The following is a 19892-nucleotide window of genomic DNA, read 5'->3' as shown; positions in this document are numbered from 1 at the left end:
CGGACCATGAAAATATTGTCTGACAAACCGGTCCATGGCGCAAAAAAGTTTGGGGACCGCTGCTTTAATGAATACAACACTGACCAAGACAGCGATTAGCCACAGTGACAAATTCCATCTTTTCAGTCTACTTTTAAAGTATTTTAATTCCAATCTGTCATTCACCTTCTTGGTCCTTTATAATCAAGCCAAAAAACATTCAATTTATACCGATTTGGAGCGAAAAAGGCATCAAAATGTTCTAATTATGAAGGTTAAACTGCAACATATTTTCCAGTTTTCTTGAGAAATTACTTAAGCATATACAGTGGATTGTTCTGCTAATGGACTCTTTATAGGATTTCACTCATTAGCTGGTTGAGCCGACTGGGAGAGAGAAAAAAAAAAGGGGGGGGGGGGGGGGGGCATTGCTGTTCCCTTCTGCAGATGAATGCAGTCACGCAGAGGCATCTTGTTAAGTGCAGAAGTAAGTGAAGAGCAAAGCATGTTTGCAGAGGTTATTATGAAGACAAACTGCTGGTATGAGTGATGAGTAAAAGCTTAATTGGCATCCTATAATGAGCATAATTATAAAGTCAATACACATTAGAAACTTATTAAAACAAATAATTGACTAACAACTTCCAGGTCAACAAAGAGCAACAAGAAATTAACGCACTAATTAACTCGAGACAGATTTTTAAGACAGAAAATATTACTAAAAAAAAAATCAATCAATCAAATATACATCCCCAAACAAGTGAGTATGGAGCAGACATTTACCCGCCTTTGTCTGGAGGATGATGCACATTTACCACTATTTAACGTACCTATCATTGGTTAATAAAGTCATTAAGGATTCATTAAACAATCCCAGAGTTTGATCATTTCCTACTGGGCATAAAGGCAAAAGAAACTGAACGACTGAGCTTTTTGTAGATAAAATGCATTTTACTTGTTAGATGACCACGCGGCTGGTGGGAGTTATAGTTCCAAAACACAGCAAAGTAAGAAAGTGAGTCATAAAAGAAAATATATCTCAGTGTGTGGAAAAATAGCCGATGAATCACTCGGACGCAACTCCCCAGTCAAATTTCCTGAAATGTAATATCCTTTTGTTCTTTAAGATGCTTCTGTCTCACTTATCGCGCCTTTAACACAATAGAAGATGGCCTCTGTATAGAAAATGCTTTTAGCCTGACTAAAATAATGCCCTTGCCCCCGCGTGGCACAACTTCAAGGTTATGAAAGGGTGATTTATTCATGGCGTGTCATACCTCTTCCCCCGGGTAGATGCTGTGGCGGATCCCTGTACGTCTGGCCTTGGCACTGCACTTACACAGGGGACCATCATTCATCTGGACAGAAAGAAAATACGTAAATCAGACAGAACTGCTTCACTTGCCATGTATAACACAGGGGCTGCTCAACATTTTACATCTCTAAACTGCAGACTCCTGACCTTTATTTCTTTGCTGCAGTTTGAAGTTTTGACTTTTTAAACTTCACTTTGTGACACTGTCTCCGCAATACATATCCTCACAATAAAACTGCTGGCCTATAACTTTATTACACACCGTCTTTCCATCAAGTGGAAATGACATTTATTCAAAGCAGAAAGAGGAAGCGTGCAACTGACATAGAGACGAGACAACAATACCCAGAATACCTAAAATGTGAAAGTCGGCTGTCCTGTCACCGCAACCAAAAAGCCAATAAAGACCCAAACCAGGAAACCTGTGAACCAACCACGTTCCATTGACACGAGGGTCACGGCAGTTTCAAGCGGTTGGTGGCAGACTTATTCACACATCAGTAATTTCCCTTGCAGTAAAGATGTAGCTAGGTGTATTCAAAACATGAATTAGCGTGGCATTGTTCAGTGCTCTGGTGCCTGGATTGAGCCACTAATGAAGCCGTAGGATTGTGTTACTCTTTCTGTGGATACTAGAAGTCCAACCTGCAGGTGGAAAAGCAGATTGTTAGATTTGGCTGGTGAGTCTATATATTTGTTTTTTTATGTCCCACTGAAATAAAAGTTATGGCTCTTTTCACATTTATGTAGACAGCAGCTTCAAAATAAATGCCCAGAGGCTCTGCTGGCTGCTGAGTTTGAAGACTTCTTTATAGAAGGACTTTGGTTGTATGTGCTGTTAGTGGTTTCAGATATTTACAAAAAGACTTTAGAAGCCAACAGGGAAGAAATGGAGTCCTTACTGTAGCTACACTAGATATTTATGGCCACAACAATCAACTCTTACATTCTGCTTTTTTCAAATGTTTTTGCAGTCTTATCGAGTTGAAGTCTGTTGTGGAGTTAAGTAATGTGCAGATTATCCTGAGTTCCAACAGCATAGCTGGTACGGTTTCTTTCTTCTTTATTGGATTATTTAAAGTCAGTATTTATTTTACCTATGTGGATCTAACACAGATGAATACTGGACTGCAATGATCATATGGATGCCCTACAGCCTTTTTGACAAGCTTTCTTCTACTCGTTCTTCTTCTACTCTTTAATTACAGAGCCATGCTGTTGTAATACACGTGGCAGAAATAAGTCAGGCTTTACTGGAGAGCATTTTATCTACCGTCTTAAAACTAGTATATACTCTCACAGGTAACTTCATATGGTATATAAAGTTACCTGTGAGAAGGTTACAAGCAGTAGAGCATAACTGTTCTACTGCTTGTTATGCAAACACCTAATGAGCCAGTGAGATGGCAGCAACTCAGTGCACTTAGGCGTTGAGACATGGTCAAGATCCTCCGGTGAAGTTCAAACCAGCCACCAGAATGAGGAAGAAAAGGCAGGCTGGTCCAAGTATTTCAGAAACTGCGCATCTACTGGGATTTACCTACACGACCACCTACAGTGTTTACAGAGAATGGTCTCAACAGACAAACTATCCACTGAGCAGCAGCTCAGTGAGTTGATAAGAGTACATCAGTAACTTAAATAACGCCTCCTTTTAACCAACGTTTTCAGAAGAGCACATGTCGAACCTTGAAGCAGATGGGCTACAGCAGCAGAAGCCCACACCAGGTGCCCCGCTCCTGTCAGCTAAGAACAGGAAACTAAGGCTACAATTCATACAGACTCATCAAAGCTAGACAACAGAAGACTGTAAAAACACTGTCTAGCCCGATGAATCTCAATTTCTGCTGCAACATTTGGACGGTTCTAAATTGAATGAAACAGGAAAGCATGGATCCATCTTCCCTTGTTTCAGTTCAGGGTGGTGGTGGTGTACTAGTGTGTGGGATATTTTCTTGGTATCCCATGATGACCACAGTGTACCCACCTTCTTATGGCTGCTTTCAGCAACATAATGTGTCATGTCACAAAGCTGAGATCCTCTCAAACTGGTTTCTTGAAAACAACAGTGTACTCAAATGCCCTCCACAGTCACCAGATCTCCATCTAATAGAGCTGTGGTGGAATGGGGGTTTCACATCACGCATGTGCCACCAAAAACTCTGCAGCAACTGTGTGATGCCATCATGTAAATATAGATCAAAATCTGAGGAATGTTTTGAGCACCTTGTTGAATTTATGCCACAAAGAATTTAAAGACTTCTACAAGCAAAACGGGTCCAGCCTGTGTGGAACTGCGAGTGCATGTGTCAGGAAAATGTGTTGTTGGAGACACCTAGTGTTACGGCACCATAAAAACAGTGGTTTGGCAGGTGTTTGACATGCTTCGATGTCTGTGCACGGATTATGACAACTGGTCGAAACACACATAAAAGTGTGTCACTGAGATCAATGAAGGCCAAGATCAAAACCAGGTGGAGTCTGACCTCTGAGTATTGTGATGATGGCTCATGGATTGGATATTCAATCTTTTTATATAAATAAATATCAGTTAAATGGAGGAAAAACACCAATAATAACTTAGTAATTCACACATTTAGTAACTAAAATATGGAAGTGTGATGTTAAAACGAAATTACTGTTATTTCCTAAAAAATATAATATATTATTTATGTTGTCTGATGAATTTATTTCGTTAAGTGAGACATACATAAACGTATGTGTAGACTTAGTTAAATCTGCCAGATTAAAAAAAAAACAGATTGCAAAGTCATATTTTGCTGATGCAAAATTCTGCTTGAGGTTTTAATTCAGGATTACTTGAGTGCTTTTCTTATAATGTCTCTGGTCTAATGCAAAGTGAGGTCTCTGCAGTTTTCCTGCTTTTATTCACAATGCAGGGCCAGTATCAAGTCAATTTCACATTGCACAGCAGGAGCCAGCACATCAGATTACATCTAAGCGCTGGAAATAGTCTGCTTGGTTTTGGAGAGGGTTCTTCCTGGGTAGAGAGTACAGGGGGGCAGGAGAGTTAATATCATCAGTTATCACATAGGCATAAATCACAAGGACTTTGATCTAGAGAGCTGGCAGGTTAAGGACCATTTAATGTCTGTTCTGGCTGCAGGGGACATCTGCATTCTCACTTGTTTCTCTGCGGGGTGATGTCTTTGAAAGTTCTGAGCTATAGTGCACGTGTAAAAAAAATGTTATTTGATTGATTTACTTTAACTTTTAAAATCATTGATTCAAAAATGAATATAAAGTCAGCTGTTGTCAAAAAACCAAATGTTTTGGTTAAAGGTTTCAGCCTGCCTGTGCAGCTGCCTTATCGTTCTCACATCGACAGTATGTCTTCCAGTATTTCAGGAATGCTTTCAGATTGAGATATTCCGTATGATTTAATACTTTGTCGGGCATGAATTCAAGAGGTATACACAGAAGATAGAACAATCCATCCTCGGCATCCTTTTGTTAAGACACACTAACCTCCCCGGGGTCATTGTACCAGAGCTCCTCGTGCAGCCGGTCGGGGTGAGCTTTCTTCCTTTTGATCTCAGCGATGACATCAAAAACCTCTGAGTCAGAGCTGCTGGAGCAGGTGGTTCCTTCGCCTTCTGACTCACAGTCTGAGTCGCTGCTGCTGTCATCTGAAACCACAGTGCAAGAAGGTCTTTAATCATGCGAATGCTACGCGGCTAACGATTAAAACTAATTCGGCGAGCCGGAGCTGGTCGAGTGGTTAAGCTCCTCTGCTCAGCTGTGCCCTCGCAAAGTATTACACTCACAAGGCAGAGTCAAAGTAAAGTAATCTGTCAAAATGCTTTAAAACTGCGCACTCGGGCTCTGCCAACTCTTGAGGAGGAATACTCACCCTGGCTGTGTAGATGACACAGCAAACCTTAAGATCTGTTACCCAATTTGCACTTGCTTAATCTTTCATTATGCAAACAAATAGAGTTTAGCATGACTAACAGCTAACTGTGGTGGTTTCGTTGTCTAAACACTGTTGTTCATAACAATTTCCAATTTTCATGCCAGTTGCAGACTTTAATGCATCCGTGAGATTAAAAGCAGGGTGCACTTGCCAAAGTTGACATCTGGCACTTGTGTTTTCTCTCCTCCTCTCTCACTTGTCATTCTCCCTCACCGAAAACAAAACCTCAAACCAAAATGAGGATTATAATTACCATTCTGCTGAATGGTTTGTGGCCCTTAGCTAAGCAGAGTCTTTAATTCTTATCAGCACTTTAACTCGAGTGTTTGATTGTGAAGTCAGCGCCCAGAGCAGCATATTTAGCAAATTGGATCTCCCTGAGTGAGATTTATATTATTGCGCTGGTGAAATAGACAATCGGGCTGACAGCCCTGCAGATAAAATCAGAAACATAACTTAATCTCTGTCTCGCCCCAATGCACTGCTGAGAAGATAGCAAGCTTTTTTCCCCCATATCAATAAAAAAGGTTGTCAACAGATGTTTTAGCTGATGGCTTTTATTTGGTAACACAAGTATGTGCAGGCCAAGGGTTTATTTAAAGACGATCATACATACAGTCACAACAGCAGATATTAAACATTGCCAGTTACAAATGATGAGGGCAGTGTATGTAAAATTCTCTGTCTTAGATGGCTCTAAACACTCAGTTTCAGCAAGTTTTTTTATACTCTTGGCCCTATATGATGTCATTTAGATAGGAAATTCCTTATATGGCCATCTCAGGTAAATAAGCCCCGCCTACTCGCTGTTCAAATCTTCCTCTGACAAAGGGCAGCCAACCAGAACAAAATGTGGAGCTTGAAATGAGCACAATAGGTCTCCTTTACAGAATTAAGTTTAAAGACTGAGGTTAAAGCTAAAATATAAAAATAACACAACTAACCTGGGTCCTCGTCCAGTTTGGTCTTGGGCGGCTCCCATTTGGGTCGAGCAGCCTTGGCTCGCTCCTGTCTGTTTCCCAGCTCTTCCTCAAAGCGCTCGTACAGATCACGCAGTTTACTCGTTCCCACCACTGTAGAGTCTCCCTGAAATACAGCAGTTCAAATGCAACAAGCCAAGTTTGTTCAACTGCTGAAAGTTAAATGGAAAAGTTGTAGACTGAGAAAGGGTTCCAGGATCTTTTAGTCAAACTAACATTTTAATATTTAATGGATATTTCAGTCAGAGCCACTTTAGTCAAAAGAAGATTATAATTTCCTCCTGTGCTCATTGATTATTATTATTATTTATAATGCAGTATGCCTCATGTAGCTCCCACTCCTAAGTGAAGCCTAAGATAATGCATCTCTAATTAACCCTCAAGCAACCTAATCTAAAAGAACTGAGGTTGGGGTGGTAGTCATACAAGTATTCCTGTATATTTTATACTGATACACTGACTGTTTATACTGTAAACTATTTATACAGCGTTAAATCACAACACCAGTCGCCTCGAGTCGCTTTATATTGTAAGGTAGGTCCTACAATAATACATACAAAGAAAAACCCATCATATGACCCCCTATGAGCAAGCACTTTGGTGACAGTGGGCAAAACCAGGCTCAGGGAGGGGTGGATATCTGCCGCAACTGGTTGGGGTGATATCTTTCCATTAAATATTATACCAATGGGCCAGTTCATATGGAATGCTGTCTGGTGGTCTCTGGATCATTTTTTGCCCTGTTTTGTAGATGATGTGGTTCTATTGGCATCATTGTGAGTAGACCTCCACTTCATACTGTAACAGACTGTAGCCAAGTGTAGAGCAGACGGGATGAGAATTAGGACCTCCAAGTCTGAGATCATGGTTCTCAACTGGAAAAGTGTGGAGCTGCTGCCCCAAGTTGAGGTATTGGTTTGTTGTATTGAAAAGAGAGCAGGCCGTGAAAGCTATTGGTTAAAATTCAACATTTTACTCTCGCCTATAGCCAAGAGCTTTAGATAGAGACCAAAAGAATGAGATTATGGGAATAAGCGGTGGACACGAGCTTCCTTCATATGTCTGCTCCTGCCATAGAGACAGGCTGAAGGGCTTGAAGGAGAACTGCTAGTGCTCCACATTGAAAGGAGCCAGTTTGGCCATTTGATGTAAACGCCCACTGAGGACCTCCCAGTGTAGGTGTTTTGGGGCAGACCCAGGACACACTGGAGAATCACATCTCTATGCTGGCTTAAAAATGCCGCAATATTGCCCAGAAAAGATGGAGGAGGTGGCTGGGAAGAAGAAGGCCTGGGCATCTTACTCAGACTCCTGCCCCCACAACCCAAACCCTCAGAAACAGCAGAAAATGGATGGATGTGCAGATGGATGTAAAGTTGTAGGAGAACAATGACAACTGATGGAAGGAAACCTTTTTATTATTAAAAATATAATAAAATCACATAGAAATATCAGACTATTCTGTCAGTTGAATTTTAGACTGTGCACTCTATACAAGACGTGCTGACAGGATGCACCAGCTGATGAAGGTTGGCATTGAGATGAGATGAGCTGGTCTGGTGGGATTGTAGCTGAGCTTGATTTTGTGGGCTGCCAGAACTAAAACTATGTTTACTTTTGTGTGTTTTTTTTATGCTTTCACTGGAGACGGTTCTGAGCAAAGAGGAAATGAGGACTGAGCCAGAGGGGATGACATGCAACAAAGAACCCCAGCTGGACTCTAATCAGGAGGATTCTGGGATTACACGGTCAGTCTCAAACCCACAGGCCTCCAGGATGTACACTGACTTTTTAAAACTTAAGCACAACTATATTTGAGTTTCTTTAATATACTCACACTAACAGTCTATTGATCGAGACAAAATGTGAAGTTAGGTGGTATAACAATGTGACTAACAAAACTGCAAAACATACTTTAAAAGAAAAAATGATCTGCTTTCCAATAGAAATGTATCTTAAATTATTACAAAGCTTGGACCACTGTGAAGTGCAATCAAAGTGTAAGTGCAGTTCTACACACATCTGGCACAGCTAAAGTAATTGACACCCAAAGGTAACATCCTCTCTGTCATAACAGAGACACAGGAGAGCTAAATCTGTTTGTGAAGGATGCTTACAAGTAAAGTTGGGTTCCCACTTGACATTTAATATCACTTCAGTTTTCCTTTAAGGACAGGTCAAGTGTCTGCCAGAATGTGTAATATGTGGGGAGAGAAAGGAGCTGAGGACACCAAGCATTAGAGACTACGGATAAAGGTCAGCGAGGAGAGAGGAGAAAAAGTAGGTGTCAGTATCTACAAGATCCAAAGACTTCAGAAAAGCATTTGAGAAGGATTTGCTAAAAGAAAAAAAAGTGGCAATAAGATATTATTTGAGAGTCAGCTTAACTGACTGAAAAATATACTGCTACAAAGCCACCAATCCAAAAAGTATCACAAGTAAATATACGAAGTAAAAATACATAAAGATCTATGGTACTTTATTTACTCACAACACATGTAAGTGCATAACTACAGATATGCACGCTTTTTTTTAGGTGTTCTTAAATGTTCTGCTATGTTGGGTCTTCAAGAGGATATGGAATGTATCGATATATGCAGGGGTGCACATAAGTGGTCCGCAGGTGAGCATTCGCTGTCAAAATAAAAGACGCGCACCAGATAAGTTGCAACGAGCGTTAACGTACATATGAAAGGCACTGGTTTTGTCCGCTAGAGTGGGATTTTCACGGCATATTCTGCACCACATCTCTGTGCGTTCATCATTTGTTTGACTCAGCCTTAGTGCGTGAGGTTTAGAGATACCGGCTAGATATATATATATTCTACTGGGAACAGTATGAACCAGAGGGAAACGGCTTGCTCGGTCTGAACACGAGGAGGTGGCCAGTGGGGAGAAGGGCTGAGCTTATCTGCTTAGACTGCTGAGACCCTATGGTCCAACCAACAGAAAATAGACAGATGGATGGTGTGGCAATGATGACAGAATAAAATGGGTATTTAATAGTTTTGGTGTTGATAAGCTTATTGAACTGGTTTCTAAAGCTTAGAAAGGACAGCAGGTCAAATTATTTCTTAAGTATTTATAATTTATGGTACTCCTTTTGCTCTGGTTTCTTGTTATTAGTGTGTTGCAAGCCTACTTGGGGTGGGCACATCTTTCAAAAGCTATTCTTTAACACCACTGCAAACAAAATTAGTGTAATGGCAGAAAGAAGATTCACAAAGTTTCCTTTTAAGAATGTAATACAACCACTGAACTACTGTCCCCTTGTTCAGGCAAGAAAGACAAATATATTGTTAGAGTTACAAATCAGGAATTTAGCAAATGTTAGCTTTATGAAAAAAGAAAGATGTCAACAGTACCACTTGGTCCATGGGGTCATTGGAATAGTAGTTCTCTGCGTGGGTGCACCGAATCCAGGCAGGTTTCAGCAGGTCTTCCTCTTCTTTCTCGTCATCGCCCTTCTCCTTCACTTTTTCTCGCTCCCTGTCCCGTTCCCTCTCTCTCTCCCGCTCTCGGTCTCTGTCGCTGAAGGCTTCATCAGAGTCTCTGCTCCTTATGGCGGAGAAGCTGCGCTCTCTGCTCAGCCCCGAGGAGCTCTCTGACCTCCTGTCCCTCTCCTCCTCCCAGCGACCACGTTTCCTGTCTCTGCTCGTTGACCGGCTACATACGAAAAGGAAAAGTCAACATGAGACATGAGGATAAATCTGAGTTGAGGTCTCATGTTTACACTTGCTCATTATATCAAAGAAAATATATTAATACTAAAATACTAGAAAACGGCAAGAAATGAATAAGTTAAACTGTTTATATGATACTACTTTCCTTTGCTTGAAAAATGACCTCTGTCTAAATAGAGCCACTGCTCAAGAAACCAGTTTTTTCTGCCACAGAGGTTTTTTGACATGATTCATTACCAGTATGGTGCCTTCAGGTTTTGATCTTAGGTATCATGACTTTGATTTAAAGTAGATATCCATGAATCTTTACTGAGGTCTGTCTCTTTTCCTCCTGCTTGACAGCTCCATCTTCAACATCCTTTGTCCAGTACATCCACTTTCCCTCCTCTGTACAAGTCCAAACCCTGTGAGCCTCCAAACCGCTCAACCCGAGCGGTCCCTCTGATACACTCATTTCTAATCCTGTCTATTCTGGTCACTCCCAATGAAAATCTGAGCATCTTCAGCTCTGCTCTCTGTCTTATTGTCATCTTGTAAAACTCCCCTTTACTTTTGCTGCCATCCTTCTGTTGCAAATCACCTCTATCCACTCAGCCCTTCCTTCACTTCTCTTGTGCACAGTCTCTTCCTTTGAAATCTTAGGTAGGGCTGTTCGATATAACGATATGTATCGGATGACGATATAAAAACGTCTATCGTTTCCTATTACGCAATCGTTTGTTTCGTGGTGTCGCAAAATAAACTGTTTACGGCAATATTTTTTCATCGTTTTAAAGGTCACTGTAGTGGCTATATTAATTTCTTAAAGTTCTCTCTTTCTCTTATATTTAATATAACCACACTACGGACGGACAAGCGCCTGTTTTTATGCGTTGTTGTTAGCAACAACGACGGTAAAACCGTGCGTGTCTGCTTGTTTATTTTCTACATAAACCTTTCACAAGAAAGCTCAAGATCCTGTTGAGACTTTTCAAAATAAAGTGAATCACGTGAAAGAGTATGCAGAGTGTTTACGGATGAGAAGCAAAAAAGAGCCGCCAGGTGCTAAAAAATAAACCTTAGACTCAAACGTTAGAACAGGCTTTTCCCCGCAGCACACAGTGTAAATACATACAACCTACGTCTAAAAATGTATAGTTTCATGCATCGGTTAAAACACTCCAGCTACATGACGCGCAGCTGGAAACACTTCACAGCAAGTCGAGCTGCAGGAGATTCACAGAATTTACAGAAAATGCTAAATTTTTGTGATTTATATCGTTATCAGACGATAGATGTCTTATATCGGGATATGAGATTTTGGTCATATCGCACAGCCCTAACCTTAGGTATTTAAACTCTTTTTAAATAGTTTAAATAAAAACTCTATTTCTTGCTTAGTCACTGCTGCACCTGCCTCTCCTCAGAAAACAACCCCCCCAAAAAAGCAAACTCTTGTTCTAAAGATTTCAGAATCCGAGTACTTTATTAATCCCTGCGGAAATCATGTATTTCATAGAAGGGTGTGCACTTCGAACTTCTCACTTGGGCACAATCCAGCTTTAACTACTGTGGAAAGAGAACTTAGGAGGCTACAGTGCAAAACTGAACAATGCCAGTAGACCAAAGTCTCTTGTCTGATAAACAGAAGGCTCAGAAATCCTCAACTTACTGCTCCATAAAATAAATCCACCGTAACTAAAATGTGCCGATTATAAAGAGAGTAGTCAACATATTTGCATGACAGCTACTTTCTTTTGGTAATTTTTCAAACTGTCCCAATTGCCATTTAGAGACTATAATGGAGCCACAAAGGTTGATGCTTGAGACAATCGACTAAACTACAGCTTGGTTTAATGTCACTGCCCTGGTTGCAGAGTAGAAGCAAAAGAAGTCAAAACAGGAAGTAAAGCAATGGCAGAGATTTTTTTCTATGATTCAGGGAAAGAAAAAGTATAATTTCTTCTCTCTATATAATCTGAAAACATCTTCTGTACTGATGTGTGAAATGCTGGTTAAAAAACAACTATGAACGCTTTTCTTTCAAAACCAAGGATTTTTCTTTGTGACCTTAAACTTTGTCTATTACAGATTTAAAAGGTTTATCGATGAGTGCTATTTCACAACAGCTGCATTAAGCCAAACAAAGCAACACGTGTACCTTCGAGGCCTCTTTCTGTGCCTGTCGGGTGACTGGGATCTCCGACTGTCTCTGTGCCGATACCGCTCTCTGTGAACAGACAGAGCAGTTAAAAGGAAATCATTTCACTGATTGATTTCATTTGGCAGAGCGTCGTCTGTGTACCTGCTGCGATCCCTGCTCCTGTGTCTGGGGGGAGTCCGGCCTCTGTCGTATTCAGACCTATACCGCCCACCCTCTTGCCTGCTGCGCCTGTCTGGACTTCTCCCGCGGTCCTTCCTCTCTCCAGGAAATTCCATTTTGTGCCTGTCGCCGTGGCCTCCATAGCCAAAGCACTTCCGCCTGTGATCATCGTGCCGATACCCTCTTTCTGGGGACCTCCTGCTGTCCATGGGCTTCTCGTACTTGTACTGCCCCCCATGCCTGATGCTGTGGTCTGCTTGAAACTGGGTGTTGCTTTGGGTGTAGCTGGAGCTGAAGGTAGGAGGAGGGAATGGAGGGTGAGGAGGATGGGGGTAGTTCATGGAGTATGGAGCGTGGTAGTTCATTGATTGAGAGGCCATGGGGGGAGGCATTGGGGGGTGTGGTAGCGGCGGTGGGGGCACAGGAGGCATCATGTAAGGGTGGTAGGCATTTTGAGCAGACACCTGCGCCCTTGGAGCGGGACCACCTGCGGAGCCGGGTAAGGGAGGAGGTGGAAAGTTAGGTGGCGGTTCAGGGAAGCCTTGTCGGGTGGGGGGCTTCGAGAAAGGTGGGCGCACTGGGCACTGGTTAAGAGAATTGGAAGTTTGGGATTGAACTGGTGGTGGATACTGCATGAAGTCAGGGTGTGGAGGCATGTAGGGGGCAGTCTGCGAATCGTAACGGTAGGAAGGAACTGGAGGCTGGGGAGGGGGCGGCCTTATGTTGGTGGGTCTGTAGTTCTGGTTGGCACCGTGCTGGCCAGGAGGCACTCCTCCCCGGGGACCCCCACGATCCTGATGGAAAGACATGGCTGTGGACAAAAGAAGACAATCGGGTCAACACAACTGACATCCACGTGCGAATGAGACACATCTGAAAATCAATCGACTGACATGAAAGCTTTAGTTTCCACTCACAGGTTTGAGCCTCTAAAGCCTAACCTGTCGCTGGCGTCAGACAGGTTGTTTCAAACATGTGTAACTCCTGAACTATTTGCTCAATTGAAATAATTCCAGTGGTTCCTGAAAGCAGCGACTCTGCACTTTTATTAGTAGTAGTATTGTTATCCCTGCCTGGGATTAGTGTAATGACCCCGAAGATCACTGAAAAAGCACAGAGTTGATGCTTTCAGGAACCATTGGACTTTTTCAAATTTAAGTATTCAAAAAACATTTGTTCCACCCAAAATAAACATCAGACCAGAAAATCAGACTTTTATTGGCCACTAGTATTGGCTCACAAAGTGTAGTGACGGCCAGAAGTTTTGGCACAACATTTGTGTTGCATACATTTTGACAAGTCAGTTTTTTATTTTGATTATTTAGATTTATTTCGTTTTTTTAGATCTCTTTGATAAAGTGAAAAACAGTCATTAGTATTGTCATTAGTTTTAAATACTTTGATTGGCAAATAAATCAGATTTGTTTAAAGAACAGGACTAGCCCCAGATTCTTGATCAGATTACAGTATGGAGAGTTTCATGGTCATGGACCCAAAATGGTAAATTCATGATCTCCAAGCCCTCATCAATTCAGCCTAGTGACATGGAGCACCAAACTGCTTCTGGATCAATGGAAGAAGATGTTTTTCTTAAAGACAGTTTTAGTCAGTCTTTACTCACCATGGGCGGAAAAGCAGAAGCCCAAAAAAACTTTCAAGTTCAAGCATTGATAAGGCAGGAAATGCCATCAGTCAGGATTTGGCTCATAAGCCGATATCCAACATGCCACAGAGAAATCCAGAAGTTATGAAGAAGGTGGTTCAACAGTTTACATTTTTTTTTGCATCAATTTGATTTTGTTGCCAATAAAAGTCACTGAAACATATGAAACGCGTGTTTTTGTTCTTTCCCAAATCACAGAAACATGCAAAAAAGAATCTAAATAAAAACTGAAGTGACACAAACAAAAAACTGTGCACTGCCAAAATTTCCGTGCACGACTATAAGTTATTTACTGCATAAGCTGCTAAACTATAAGAACGCCAACGTATAAGTAGAGTTATATTTTATATTATAAATCTATATTACAAAATCATTTGTGTCTAAAACTATAATTAATTTAGTGCACGAGTTCTTCTTTACACTTCCCTCTAAATGCTGCAAGTCTCTCTGCTAGAAAGAGCGAGGGTGGCTGATGTCAGGCTGCAGATGGACGTTAAAAAGAAATTCTTTCCATTTAAAGTTCCCAAACAGCTCGATTGCTGTAATTATTTTATTAGTATTAATTATTATTATTATTATTGTTATTATCATTATTATTATTAATGTGATGCATCCTGTAAGAGCAAACTACTCATTGGGGAGGGTCTCTTTTGGCCAGTTTGCTTCACAGGAAAGATAATACTGGTAAAAACAAATAAGATATTACCTCGCTATTTTTTCATGGTATCGTGATCCTCGTGTTACGTATTATTTCATTAATAAATATCGCTTCCGTTCATTAATATTCTTAGAAGGTTTTTTCCTGCTTATTGGAGAGAGTTAGGAAAGAGTTCGAGTCCAGCCTAATGCTGCCTAGAAATAAGGACGGGATCGCAGTTTCTTTAATATTGTGATGATTCATTTAACACTAGTATTGGATCAGCAATCAGAAAAGCTTAGTAAAGGTTGGGTCGGTGCATCAAATACACTGTCACACAATGGTTGTTTTTAAATTGCCCTTTCTCTACATGAACAATCTCGCTCAAGCTCTCTGGACGGACAAACGAAAGTCGTAGATTTGTGACCAGCACTTTATTCCCCTAATGTGTTAATCGACGCAAATGCGTATATTGAAATCTAATATTGTTGTACATATACGGAACTCTGAGCCTGATATAATGATTTTGAAACTTAAAACAGCTTTAGCGTCTTATAAAAAGCCAAATAAAGGCTAAGAGATAGTAAAGGTTTTCACAGCTGAGCACCGTTAAACGAGCTGCTTGCAATTATGAACTCCACCTAACCAATACAAACATAAAACGCAGAAAATAACCAGCAGCAGCCGGCGTAACGTAAAGGTTAAAGGAGAAGCGAATACTCTAATTTAATAGCATTATTATCCTATCCTAAGGTTGGATAGACGGTAATGTTAGCAAGTTAGCAGCAACAGCATCATGTCAGGATGTATGAAGTTACCTTCAAATCGAGGAGGGCTAACAACAAAAGTGTGTCATTCCTGTTGGTCAAAAAAATCCAGAAATTCTAAATGTTGGTACTATATTGTTATTATTATATTTTAAATATTTGTTAGTAGAAGCTATGCAATACGGCTAGCTACCTGGTCACGCTTACGAGGTGCCCGTGTTTCAGGTCGGGACGTTTAAGGAGACGGACACAGATGGACCAATCGAATTCATGGATTTGGGGTTGTCCAATAGAACTTTATAGTTTTGGTGGGTTCCTAACGGCGTCGTGGTAGCACACAAATAAATTAATGAATAAATACGTTTTTCGCATTTTAGAACCATTTCGAGACTTAGACTTGGTCTGTCTGTGGCTTATAAAATTAACATTTATGCTTTCGACACAAAATGAGATTACTTTTAGGAAACGTGTGTGGTGCGTAATTTAAACCTGAACTATGTCTGCTAGACCCAGTCTTGCCTTTAAATAGGCACAAAGTCTAGGCCATCATTTTTAGCTCATGGCCCACATACAGCCTACTAAATATATATACCATTTAAACATTGATCATGAACGGAAAATACACCCACATCACTAAGTACACATTGCTACTAACTAATGAGAACTGGTTTAATTCTTCATGGCATTGATTCAACAAAGTTCTGAAAACATTTCTCAGAGATTTTGGTCCATAGCATCACACAGTTGCTTCAGATTTACCAGCTACACATCCGTGATCTATTCACACCAAGTCCCAAATGTGCTCTATTGGATTGAGGCCATTTGGGTACAGTGAACTCATTGTCCTTGTTCAAGAAACCAGTTTGATATTATTTGAGTTTTGTGACACGATAAGTTATCCTACAGGAAGCAGCCATCACAAAATGGCTACACTGCGGTCATACAGGGATGGACATGGTCAGCATCATTACTCATAGAATGCTCAGCTAGGTTTACAGTGTGCCAAGATATTATCCCCATACACTAGAATACCAGCAGTAGCATGAACTGTTGATACAAGGCAGGAATGATCAGTGTTTTTATGATGTTTATGTCAAAGTCAGATCTGAATCACAAGCCAACTTTTTTTTGTTTCCAATCTCCTGCTGTTCAGTTTTGGTAAGGTTCAAGGTTCTTTATTTGTCACATGCAAATAAAGAACCTTGAACCTTGGTAAGCCTGATGTTGTGTATTCAGAGGTGCTCTTCTGCCTAGCTTCGTTATAAGAAGTGGTTATTTGAGTTACTGTTGGCTTCCTATCATCTAGAAACTGGTCATAATGAAATCTGGCATCAACAAGGCATTTTCAATCAGAGAACACCCACTCACTGGACATTTTCTCTTTCTTGGACCATTTTCTTTGATGATTTCTCTGAAATACTCAGACCAGCCTGCCTGATTATTATAAAAGATTTGAATGTTTCCCAAGATAAGCCAAAAACGAAATTATTATTATGTTGCTTTGATAGGTGCCTTCAGCTCATCTCTATTTTGATGTTTCTCATCTTCCTCTTGACTATGCTTCTCATATTATCTGTGGAGATCAGGTCGGGAGAGTTGGCTGGCCAGTAAAGGGCAGTAAAACCATGAGCAGTAAAATATTTGGTAGTAGGTTCGGGTCAGTGGGAGGGTGCTAAGTCCTGCTGGAAAAACAAAATCTTCATGAAGCCTGCCAGCAATGGGAAGTGCTCTAAAATCCTCTAGTAGACAAGTTGACTTTGGACTTGATTAAAAAGGATGAACCAACTGCCACCAACACCAGCTGATGATGAGGATCCCCAGACCATCACCTTCAAACACATTGGATCCATTCTCTGGCTTCCAACTCTTCTTCCAGAGTCATGGACCTTGATTTTCAGTCTTTAGAGATTCACTAGTACATGTAAACAGGGACAGGTTGGTGTATTTTGTAATTTTTATGGGGGCTTTAACTTGTGAACATGATTACTGGTAAATGCAGGCTCTTTATAGATGTTTCTTTAATGTGCTCCATGTTTCATGGTGCTTCATCTTGTTTCTACTGTACATCAGGAAAGGATGTATGTGTCTTTGCTTTCTTTGGCTACTAAATGTGACCCCGATTCTGATCCTGTTTACCACAGCTTCTTTTTTGTGAAATAAAGAAAGCAGGGCCATCTTTACATTTATTCCCATGTACTTTTGCTTTAACTCCCCTAGAGGGCAGCAGAGGGTTTCTTTCCCCCCCTGAAATTTCATTGCAATAACTTTGGGAAACATTACCATGGAAACCTGTTTTCTTTCCAGAATGAATGACTGAGTCTGCAGTGTATCATCGTACATTTATTTCTTACGGTCAGTCTGTTCTTCTACACTTAAAGAACCTGAGGGACAATCTGGCCTCAGCCATTTGAACTTCTCGTGTATTATTCTGAGAGAAGCCTCTTAAACTGGTGCTCTGTATTGATCTCGGTGTGTCTCTGGAGATGTTGGGCTGAATACAAGGGTCACAGCCTACTTGTTAACCTCCCTGCGCAATAACGTTGCTGTGACCTCTGCTGTGATTTTATGGACAGCCTGTTGCTATGTGAATTAATGTGAAAGAACAAGGTTAAGGTGTACAAACCCACACAGCTTGTTAAGAGGAAACACGCACATTCTGCTCTGACCACTAATCACCTAGCATGGGGGATCCAATGTAAAAAAAACAACTCAAGAATGCTGGTTGGACAGACAGGTAAATATTTTCTTTACTTCTGAAATACTAGAAAAAATGTGAAAAACCATCCTCCAAACTTCCACAAGTCCACAGGGCAAAGCCAGGATTATTACTTTGTATTTTTAAAATGATTATAATATAACAGCACCGAATCAGTCGTGGAAATAGTAGCATCTCAGTATTTAATCAGTTCAGCTTCAGCTCTGAGCCAGAGAGACCTCATCTCTCAAAATCCAGTGATGATGTCCACCTCGCCAGTGCTCTCGTGGCAAAAAGGGAGCAAATATCTGCAGCCAGGTTACTCAAATCTGCTGAAACCTGAAACTGAAACAAGTTTTAAAGATGTATTAAAAATTCCCCTCATTTTGGGTTGCATGTGTGCACATGTGTGCACATGCTTTTAGAAATATAGCAGTAGCTGCTACTAGTATGCAAATACACCTGCAGATTGCCAGTGTCTAAACTGTTTGCACAACACAAACACCTATAAAGTAACAGGAATACACAGTATAAAAGATGGACGTAGCTGCCGCGATGTCACCCGATGGCTTCAGACAGTGCATTTCAAAATATTAGAATTTTGGTCAACTTTTTTTTCTAGACAGAACCTTATGAATGAAAACTTCATTATTAAACTATTTGATGGTATAAATGGATAGGAGTGACAGATGGGTTCAAGGTGGAGGTGGGATTACATCAGGGAGCGACTCTGAGCCCCTTCTTGTTTGCAGTGATGATGGATAGGGTGACAGATGAGGTCAGGCAGGAGTCTCTGTGGAGTATGATGTTTCCAGACAATACTGTGATTTGTAGTGAGAGTAGGGAGCAGGTGGAAGAATGAAAGTCAGTAAGAGAGAATACATGTATGTGAATGAGAGGAAGACAGTAAAGAGGAGGAGGCAAGAGGTAGAGAAAGTGGAAGAGTTTAAATACCAGAGGTCAACCATTCAAAACAACGGACTGTGCAGAAGTAACACGAAGAAGAGAGTGCAGGGAGGGTGGAGACGAGTGTCAGAAGTAGTTTTTCAACAGAAGTGAAAGGGACAAGAAATATTTGTCAGATGGTAGTGAGACCTGCTGTGATGGATGGTTTGGAGACAGTGGCAATGGCAAAAGGACAGGAGGCTGGGCTGGAGATGCTAGTGCTAAGATATGAACTAATAAAATAGAATTTCACTCACCAAAACTGAAGCCTAGACTTGACTGTCTGACTGCAATTATCACAAAAAAATGGCGCAAAAAGCTAAAAAAAAATCTAAGCTAAAAATCATCATACGTTCATATTGTCGAGTGGATTGTCCTTCAAGCGACCTCACGTAACCTCACCATACGTGGCAGAGATGAAAGAGACAGAGACATTAAAGGGAGAGGAGGACATTTTCACCAGCCTTCTTGGTTTTCCTCTGAGGTGTCTGATGGTCAGCAGAGCTCCATTCAGATTCACTTCAGGCTGCCTCAGGCGGCATTAATATTCTCTGCCTTTCTCCAGCTTCACTCTCCTTTCTTTAAAATACAAAAGCAGATTTTCTTCATCTGCAGGAAGCTGCAACACAACCACCCTGTCTGACATGTTTTCATACATATTTTTCACTCATAAAATCACAGAAAAGGGGGATTTTGCATTTGCTGCTAGACTGTGTGGGATGCCTTCTCCTCAGGTAAACTTTGTTTTTACTAATTTACACAGTTTTACTACACACACACACACACACACACACACACACACACACACACACACACACACACACACACACACACACCACACACACACACACACACACACACACACACACACACACACACACACTCACATATATATTTCGAAATACTTAAAACCTCTGTTTCATAAGCCTAATACTCTTCACTGGCCTGCAGGGATCCAAAGTATCACATAAAATATGAGGAAAAGATCA

At 40.9% G+C, this 19892-nt stretch overlaps 1 protein-coding gene across 5 annotated transcripts in view; it reads right to left on the bottom strand.

Annotated features, from left to right (window-relative positions):
- drosha (drosha ribonuclease III) overlaps positions 1-15522 on the bottom strand; it is a 136121-nt gene extending 120599 nt beyond the window's left edge. For 3 of the 5 annotated variants that reach the window (XM_042223090.1, XM_042223093.1, XM_042223094.1), the window contains exons 1-7: positions 15315-15503; positions 12179-13007; positions 12035-12103; positions 9577-9877; positions 6176-6317; positions 4784-4944; positions 1257-1337 (exon numbers count right to left, since the gene is read on the bottom strand). In XM_042223090.1, the coding sequence (XP_042079024.1) occupies positions 1257-1337; positions 4784-4944; positions 6176-6317; positions 9577-9877; positions 12035-12103; positions 12179-13005 (1581 nt within the window). In that variant the 5' untranslated portion in view covers positions 13006-13007; positions 15315-15503. Of the gene's footprint in view, positions 1-1256; positions 1338-4783; positions 4945-6175; positions 6318-9576; positions 9878-12034; positions 12104-12178; positions 13008-15314 lie in introns of all 5 variants that reach the window. The other 2 variants (XM_042223091.1, XM_042223092.1) reach the window with 2 other exon arrangements.
- Positions 15523-19892: the final 4370 nt, after the last annotated feature.

This window comes from Haplochromis burtoni, unplaced genomic scaffold (assembly GCF_018398535.1).
Source record: "Haplochromis burtoni strain Fernald_Lab_line unplaced genomic scaffold, NCSU_Asbu1 Contig_101, whole genome shotgun sequence".
NCBI lineage: Eukaryota > Metazoa > Chordata > Actinopteri > Cichliformes > Cichlidae > Haplochromis > Haplochromis burtoni.
The sequence above is the reverse complement of the archived record's forward strand: the minus strand, read 5'-3'. Positions and strand labels throughout refer to the sequence as shown.